The sequence below is a fragment of the Plasmodium vivax genome, chromosome 12 (assembly GCF_000002415.2).
Source record: "Plasmodium vivax chromosome 12, whole genome shotgun sequence".
Classification (NCBI taxonomy): Eukaryota; Apicomplexa; class Aconoidasida; order Haemosporida; family Plasmodiidae; genus Plasmodium; species Plasmodium vivax.
Window position 1 is genome coordinate 1,994,063 of NC_009917.1, and position 8,948 is coordinate 2,003,010.

Genomic DNA, 8,948 nt, shown 5'->3' on the forward strand with positions numbered 1-8,948 from the left:
TTCGCCTTCATCTGTACATGCTAGGTGTATGTATCTGCCGGACCCACACCAGATTGACAGAATTAAGTGCAATCATTCTCAAATTGTGCGTTACAACCGCTGGCAGAATTAAAAAAAAAGAATAATATAAAATAAAATAATTGGCCAGAGTGACGCACTTGCAACTATATGTAGAAAAAAAAAAAAAAAAAAAAGAGGAAAATTACCACATTGTTACTGTGGAAAATATTTTTCAAAACGGTGGAAGTTTTTTTTTTTTTTTTTTAAGGTTTCTACGAGCGTTTGCGACCACATTTATAATTTTCTTTTTTCATTTTCGCTTACCTTTTCATTTTCCTTTTCGTTTACCTTTTCATTTTCCTTTTCGTTTGCCTTTTCGTTTGCCTTTTCGTTTGCCTTTTCCTTTTCGCGCGACCCCACCATTTTTAAGCCTGCGCACATTTTAATTTTTACACTGCACACACGCGCTGAGATACGTGCGCGACTTTTTTACACACACGTGTGCGTGGATACGGAAATTTATTTACACACAGAGGGACTCCCCGAGGAGGCTGCCGTTCATTTTTCACAGCGCAGCGTGTGAGTCTTTCCCCCCAGTGGTGAACACAGCAGTGGGCACGTTATTACGTAGGAGCGCTATCACTTAGTGACACTATCGCATAGGAACGCCATCGCGTAGCCACACTATCATATAACCACGCATTAGCAACACTCCAAGATGTCGTCCAACAAGCGCAAGAGCAAGAAGGTGAACCTGCTGAAGGACCAAATGTTCCTCACGAAAAAGTACGTTGACATGAACGACCCCATATACGACAGCGAAATTGAAGATGAAAACTGCTTCTACACAGTGGTCAACGCGGAGGAAATAGAATACTCGCAGAAGGTGTCCGAAATGAAAACCAAAATGTTCGAAGATATGAACATCTTATCATTTGAAGATTTCGAAAAAAAATGCGACACGCTGATTAACAACTTTTTTGTAAGCTACAATTTCCAAGAATTTATTGAAGACTTAAAAGAATTAAATGTGAAGAAGTATAACGACTTTTTAGTTTTGCAGCTGATTAAAAAGTCTTTCGATAAGGACGATGAGTGCCAAATTAATGTATCCTGTTTGCTCAACGTTTTGAACATCACCAAGTTGATTAACCCCGAACAGGTGCATAGAGCGTTTGAAAAAGTTTTGCTAAGCTTGGATGACATTAAGCTCGACTGCCCCTTGTGTTACGAAATTTTTTTAAAGTACGTTAGGTTTAGCACCCTAGATAACGTGGTTGATAAAAATTACATTTTGAAATTACCCACTGGCTTTTTTGATACGCTGGATTTGGACAACTGGGATGAGAAGGAGCTGGCCACACAGAACTCGAAGGAGAGTGACCACGCAGTGGATAAGGATTCGGAGCTCGCGCAGAAGAAGGAGGCGGAGGGCGCGGAAAAGGCGGGCTGCCCCAACGGGGTGGTCTCCACCAACGGGGCGCTCTCCACAAATGGGGTGGTCTCAACAAATGGCACGCTTCCAACAAATGGGGCGCTTCCAACAAATGGCACCCTTCCAACCAACGGGGTGGCGTCCACCCAGCTGGATGAGAACCACATGTACGCGCAGAACCTCGAGAACGTGGAGGAGAAAAAGAAGGTGAAGGACGAAATGTGGAAGGACACCATGCTGTGGGTGCTGGACCTGAACATGAAGCAAATTCAGAAAGAAAAAAAAGAATTCAAGCAAAAGTCCAGGGACTTTCTAGTGGACTTTTTCAACGACGGAGACACAAATGAGGTCATCGAATTTTTAAACAACACAAATAGTTTGTTTCACTACGAGTTCATAAGGATAAGCATCATAGAATCCTTTAGTAAAAATAATATATGCCGAAAGTATATCTCCTACCTGCTGGACAATCTGTGCGAAACGTACTATTTTAAAAGTGACATTATTATTGCCTTCATAAGAATTATAGGCTACATTGACGACTACGAAATTGACTTTCCACAGGCAAAGGAAATGGTGTGTAAATTTCTGCTCAGGTGTATATACGACGATGTGCTTTATCCTGCCTTCTTAAGTGATATATATAAGCTACACATTGGTGGCATGACCGGCATGATGATTTGCAACAAAACGCAACAACGAATTCATAACAAAAAAAAATTAAACTTAAATAATATTAACTACATTTGGGATGAAGATGATACGTATGAAAAGATGAAATTAAAGAGAAAAATTAATAACACCTTATTGGAATATTTTTACTCCTACATAGATGAGCAAGAATTTTATTTACACATTGATGAATTTCTGCCCCTCTATCATGACCTTTGCAATTATGTTGTTAAAAAAATGTTCGTGCTGAACGTGGATATTAACAATGACTTAAGTTTGTCCTTCAAATTGGTCGATCATTTGATGAGCAAAAATTTTATTTCTGAAAAAAATGTGGAGGGAGGGGTCATGGAGGTTATGAACTCCCTTAAGGACATTATGCTGGATATTCCAAAGTACCCGGAAGAATTTCTTAAAATTTTGAATTACCTTCATGAGAGGAAGTACATTTCGCAGGCCACCTTTGACGGCGCCTCCAAGGAAATCGCAGCGTTTGGTATGTAGCCCCCACGTGAATGGGTCACGCCGAAGGGGAGGCACCCACCCATTTGGGTCACTTCCTCACCCACGTGTGTTCATGTCTGCCGATAAGGAAGGTGCGTGGCTTTGCTCTGGGAAGCGGCAAAGATGTGGGAAGCCGCCAAAATGTGAGAATCCCCCTTCGAGGAAAACGACCCAACGGACAGAGCAACCACACGCACGTGCTTTTCCTCCCCCTGCACCTCCACGCAAGTGGGCGCACTCCATGTATGCCACTCACGTGAGCGCAAATCTGTATATATATATATATATGCATGTGCATGTGAATACGAATGTGCTTGTACGTGTGTGCATATGTACAGGTGCGCCGCACTCCCCGTGGGGGGAGGAGCACTCATGCAGATGTTGCACAAACGGATCATGCTTTACGGGCGACCCTGCTGCTGTGAGTAACTTTTTTTTTTTTTTTTTTTTTCTCATCCTATTTTCTTTATTTTTCATGATGAGTACGAACATCAAATTTGAGTGCAGGGTGTGCGCGTCTGTCGGTTTTCCCGCTTGCCTATCATCATACATGCGTGTCTTCCTGCCTACCTGCGTGTGCATGCTAACTGGGCACGTGAATGTACCCCTTCTCCGCATGTATGACCGTTTAGCGCAAGTATTACTTACGTCTTCGCAAGGCGCGTACGTGCTTATAAGGGGGAGATATATGGGGGGGCGATGGCCAGTGTTTCCTTGATCACATTTCAAGAGGGCAGTCCCTTCAGAGAGGAGACAGTCTATCAGGAGGTGCATCCTTTTTCTTTTTCTTTTTTCACCACCAGGGGATTCCTCCCCCCCAAGTTAAACACATTTTTAATTCAGAGTACTCCAGTGGTTATAATTTACCTCCCCCAGTTAACGCTTTGCAAAAAAGAGAAAGACACTTTTACTCATAAGTAAATATTCATATCCATTAGGCATATTTTTTTTTTTTTTTTTTCCAAAAAAGGGGAAACTTGAAACAAAATGGGATGACAAAATAGAGCGATACGACGGTACCTACCTCTCTGTTAAGCTGCCTTGAAGCTCATTTTTGCAAATAATGCGGTGCTTACCCGGTTCAGTGGTATACACCTACGGGTGTGTATACCTGTTGAGAATCTTCTTGTTTACCCCTCCCAATGGGCATCGCAAAAAAAGGGGCTACTTTCCCTCACATAGTTCGGAGTATCTGCTAATGCGGAAAAAACAACGGGGTCCCCCTGGCCGCACATTTCCCCCAATTTTGACGCCATACCGTCTGGCAACGTACAAACCTAAGTTAGAATTTGGTAACAAAAGTAAACACATTAGGGGCGCACCTCACTGAATGTAAAACGCTCAGTCAGGCTTGGAAAAGGAGGGATAAACGAGAAAAATGCTACGCTGGATGAACACGCTAAATTTTTTCATAGCCAAAATGGAGCCTTATCTCTTTACACGCCTCCACGTGGGTGTTACATTGACATGGTTCACATTTTTACAGAGCTTCAAAGGAGCTTACACTTAAGGGATGGAAGAGGTGGTAGCGGTACGAAACCCCTTGTGGGATCCCCTGGAATGTTTTTAAGACAAATTTGGGGAGGCAGTGTTCAAAGGGAAAATATCCTTATGCATGTGCCCCTTTCGATTTATTTTTCCCGCCATAATTGCCCCTTCAAGCGTATAGCAGTTCCTTTAAAATGACCATCTGTCGCTTGCATGGCTTTCTCGTAATGGACCAAGTTCGGCGTACGTGTATTGGGGAGGTTCAAACAGGCAGGGAGTTCTTCCCTGAGGATTCGCTCGGTCATTCGTTCACGCGGATTCGCAGCGAATTTGCAGCGGATTTGCAACGGCCATGCATAGGCACAGACGTGTGTACGTGAGTACGTCTGTGTGTGCATGTTCCAGCGCAAGCAGGCGGGCGCGCACGTACGTATGGACTGTTACGTACACATACATGCCACGCGTCGGGGGAAGCTTCTCCCACCTTCGCATTTTTGTGTGTTCATTTTTCAGGCCACATGACGCAGGGCGAAACGCATGGGAAGTACCTCTTCGGATGGTGTTTTTTCCCTTTTTTTCTTCCCATCATTTTTGAGGCTATCCTTCGAATAGCGCAAAGGTGATGCGCTTCCCTTTTGTGGGACCCTACCGCTAACCCAGCTTTGTGAAATAAAAAAAGGTGATTCAAGGGAGATGGCTTTGCAGCAAGGGAGATAGCGAATGTAGAAGCCAACATGGAAGGAAAAAAAAAAAAAAGGGAAGAAAAGCCAAGAGAACAGAAGCGAACTGACGCGAAGTGATTCGAAGTGATGCGATGCGATGCGATGTACCCTTTGCTCTCCGCCGCTCCTTCTTTAGAAAATTCATTCATCTGCGGCACACAGGGGGGCATGCGCGAACACAAAAGGGGATATCACAAATACGTGCATGTAAATACGTACATACATAAGTATACTTTCACGTACACAAATGAGCGCGTTTTTTTTTTTTCGCGCAAAAAGCAAAATTAAAAGCATGCGAACGCAAAACTTTCATTAAAAAAAAAAAAAATTTAACAATAACGCTGTACCATACAGATGCATTTATATATCCCTTTACATGTTCACATATGTACAAAAGTACCTGTAAATTATTTGACACATTTTCCCGAGCTGTTCCTGACCATATTGTGACTTTCCCTCAGTGACGTACATATATACACTTGGATTATACTTCAAAATTTTTCCCCCCCAAAAGTGAAAATGGTGAAGATTGTTGGAAGTCAAGCGGGTGAGAAATTTACGCGCGCGTGTATACATCGATGCGCCCATGTGGATTCCCCTCCCCTATAAGGGAACATATGTTTGTAGAGCTGTTCCACCAGAGGCATATCTCTGCACACCCATTTTCCCCCTCCTGCACAGACTTCGAAGCAGTCCTTTCTCAAAACGAGTTAGTCATTGTGGATTTTTTCGCGGAGTGGTGTGGACCCTGCAAAAGAATAGCCCCCTTTTATGAAGAATGCTCGAAGAAGTACACCAAAATGGTGTTTATAAAAGTGGATGTGGATGAGGTGTCGGAGGTCACGGAAAAGGAGAACATAACTTCCATGCCGACCTTTAAGGTGTACAAAAATGGAAGTGCGGTGGAGACATTGCTGGGGGCCAACGACACGGCGCTGAAGCAGCTCATTGAGAAGTACGCCGCCTAGGGCGTAGGAGCTGACGGGTGGGCGGATGGATGGGTGCAACGGTGGAAGAGAGAAAGCAGAAAGGAAAGAGTGTGCATCTTCCAGTGTGCGTTCACCCGTGTGCATCAACTGGTCACCCTTGTCAGATCAAATGGAAGGCCATCTTTTTTTTGTAAATGCGCGACGTACACCTCGCATTTCGACTTGTCACATGTGAGGAGTTAGCGAAATAACTTTTCGCCATGCTCACCGTTATGTGTGTACTCGCAACATTAGTCTCTTTTTGTTAACGTGCAACAAGGTGGCAGAAAAATGCAACACATAGGAGGGGGGATATATCTCTTCACGCAAAAGTATAAGTATTACTCTGTACCCCCCCCTTCGAAGGCATAATCGGTATGCGGAAGTGTTAAAAAGGAGCATTTTTTTTTTTTTTTTTTTTTTAAATTCCCCATATGGGAAGCAAATGAGAAAAATTGCACACGTGCGTATAAAGACACACATATGCATGTATATACACACATAGTGTGAACACTTCGCGTAACTGACCACGCGTAATTAACGAATAAACCGTGAGAGAGACAAGGCGTTAAATGGAAAACCGCTACAAAACAAAGCTGAGTGGAATTAAAAATTGCCCCATTCGAAAAGGGGCCAACAGGGCGATTACACTCATACAACACGCAACGCGAATGATGGAAACATTTAAAAAGAGTAGCCCCACATGTGCTAGGACTGCCCAGGCGCTTACACAAAGTTTACATTAAAGTAATCGCTCATTTTTTGGGACACAAAATCTTTAATTCGTTTCTTTAGCTGATAATCACCACCACCAGCACCACATAAGGCAATATTTGGTTTTTTCCCAACCGATTTTTTCTTCCGCATTTGTTCATGCACGTTTTTACCATCACTATGATGATCATTTTGGAAAACTCCCCCGCCTTTTTCCCCCCCACATTTTAAAGCTTCCTTTGTGCCAGAGTGCATATGTTGGGATATGCCATAGTAGGCGGGGTAGGAGCGCAGCGTGTCTTTATAATCATACACTCGGTTGAGCTGCCTTACATCACCACCAGCAGCATTACCATCCGCATCGCGTAAAGAATTTATGACAAACTTTCCAGTCAGGGAGTTAAAATTAATCCTCGTGAGCATCCTCTTTGTATTTTCGTTGTGTTCATTTAAATAGTTTTGAAAATACGTGGCCGAATCTTCCACTGACTTAAAATTATCCGCCTGGTTTATGGCGAACTGCTTTCCCTTCACCAATCGCCACTTGTCATTATATTCTATGACGGTGTCTTGATTACACTCCGCCACAATTCCGTTCTTCTGTTTCGTCGTTATCCCTTGAATGATTTGGGGCACATCATAATTTTGGTTGCCATATAAGGGCCGTTCCGGAATGCAGCTCCTTATTTCGTCCATTTGGTTCAGTTGGTCCATTTGATCCATTTTGCCCATTTTGCCCATTTCGTAGTCGCTCTGTACAAATCTGCTAAGGTAGTTCTTCCCGCTCGTGTGTTGGGGGCTGTCTTCGAAAATTCCACGTGCCTGGTTCATTTTTTGAGTATACGTAGGTTCGCTCATATTCTGTTCGTCTTCTCCGTTGAAGATGGCTGTCTTGGGGGTAGTGCGCTGGTCTGGCAGAGTGGTTACACTGGGAGATTTCACCTCGTGTGAGGGGTCGTCCTTGCAGGAGGGCGTGCCGACGTTCCGCGAGCCACCAACATGAAGAACGCGGCGTTTACTTTGTCTCAGTCCATATCCATTTGGTCCACCATTGAGAGGGGTGCCATTCACATGGTCGTTATAGTAATGTGTATTGTCATAAATCGGATCAGCAGGATCGTCTCGTAAATTCGATCTGGACAAAGCGCACGTGTTGTAATTTGCATGGAAGAAGTCGTGTGGCTGAACTTCTGCCCTTTTAAAATGGCCCATCTGGGTATTCTCTCCGAGGGGAATAAACGCGCCGTTGTTAGCTTCTTCTTCGTTCCCTGCCCAATTACGCGTCATAATTTTCTTCGAGGTGGAGGCCACTTTCTGGGAATCCTCCTCATGGACCACATGCCCATTTGACAGAACAGAGTCGTTCAAAGGGTGATGTAAATGTCTTTTAATATTTTCGCTTCCCATGGTTGTCTTATTAGCACATAGTAAGTCACCGTTTGGGCAATCTGCTAGGCTGCTATTAACAGGTTGGCGCATCTTCACATCTGCTTTCATATTTACGCTTCTCACATTGGGCCCGTTATTTTTGTACCCCTTCAAAGTGTCACACATTTCAGCCTCCCCCTTCACTTCGTAACTGTAATAGGCAGTCTTCTCATCTCGTGGCTGCTCCTTCAAAATGGTGTGGCCCCAAATGGATGCAGCGTTCTGTCTGCGTGTGCAGGGAGTGATCGACTCATTCGAAAGGTGTGTATTTCCCCCCCTCGGTTGGTACATTAACAGTTTTTCTCCATCATGGGTGAGTGCATCCCTTTTGTCGCTAAAAATGTGCGTGCCTGTATTTACTAGTGCGGGGTCCTCCCCCCTGGGGGGATAATCATTGTGCTGATAGCTTATAGTGCTCATACTATTTAACGCCTCTCTGGTGAAGTACACGTCGCTATTAGTACACTCCGGTGGTAAGGTCTGCTCCGAATTGACATATGCACCATTTTCAAATGCGCTTAAAATATTTTGTGCCGAATTGTATTCTGTTCCTTTTTCACAGTCGGAAGGCTCATCCTTTGGATAGCTATCGATTAAACAATTTTTGCTCAATTTCTGCATTGGGTTCATTTGAGAGTTCGCCTCATGTTTGTTCGTTTCTCCTGTTGGACCATTTTGACTCCCTCCTGATTGATCCTTTTGGGGCAGCTTGCCTGGGTAAGTGCCCTGGTTCGAGAGCAAAAACGTTTGGTGCATGTCTTTAACAGTTGCCTCCTTTGGATGAGCCGTCTCTAAGCCGCTATGGTAGTGATAGTACTGAGGAGCGTTTGAGTAATGATCACTTCGGTTATAGGGCAGATCTCTTCTCATCTCATCATTTGCCCCGTTTAAACGTTCATTCTGCCTTTGCTCCTTTTGAAGAGCCGCAATGTGCGCCATTTCGAGATGTTCCCTTTTGGGTGGGCTTCCAACCTGCCTCATCTTTTGGAAAGAACCTCCCCAGGTAGCTTCATCCAT

General features: G+C 44.1%; 3 protein-coding genes across 3 annotated transcripts, besides 5 other annotated features; 2 read left to right on the forward strand and 1 right to left on the reverse strand.

Annotated features, from left to right (window-relative positions):
* Window positions 1–718: 718 nt before the first annotated feature.
* PVX_117600 (hypothetical protein, conserved) lies at window positions 719–3,532 on the forward strand (the record flags this gene model as incomplete). Its single annotated transcript, XM_001615764.1, has 2 exons — window positions 719–2,607; window positions 3,415–3,532. The coding sequence occupies 2 exons, from the start codon at window positions 719–721 to the stop codon at window positions 3,530–3,532; spliced, it is 2,007 nt and encodes a 668-aa protein (XP_001615814.1).
* Window positions 809–935: a microsatellite.
* Window positions 1,056–1,197: a microsatellite.
* Window positions 1,364–1,460: a microsatellite.
* Window positions 2,139–2,174: a microsatellite.
* Window positions 3,533–5,089: 1,557 nt separating the features above from the next.
* Window positions 5,090–7,064, forward strand: PVX_117605 (thioredoxin, putative). The gene is made up of 2 exons (XM_001615765.1): window positions 5,090–5,368; window positions 5,503–7,064. Exons 1-2 carry the CDS (start codon window positions 5,341–5,343, stop codon window positions 5,787–5,789), a joined length of 315 nt encoding a protein of 104 aa, XP_001615815.1. The 5' UTR covers window positions 5,090–5,340; the 3' UTR covers window positions 5,790–7,064.
* Window positions 5,833–5,872: a microsatellite.
* PVX_117610 (hypothetical protein, conserved) lies at window positions 6,516–8,948 on the reverse strand (the record flags this gene model as incomplete). Its single annotated transcript, XM_001615766.1, has 1 exon — window positions 6,516–8,948. One exon carries the CDS (start codon window positions 8,946–8,948, stop codon window positions 6,516–6,518), a length of 2,433 nt encoding a protein of 810 aa, XP_001615816.1.

What these genes read in the sequence shown, in the direction of transcription:
- PVX_117605 (XM_001615765.1), top strand. Translation starts at nt 5,341, where the DNA reads ATGGTGAAGATTGTTGGAAGTCAAGCGG. An exon ending in GATTGTTGGAAGTCAAGCGG is followed by an intron (nt 5,369 to 5,502) that starts GTGAGAAATTTA and finishes CCTCCTGCACAG; the next exon opens with ACTTCGAAGCAGTCCTTTCT.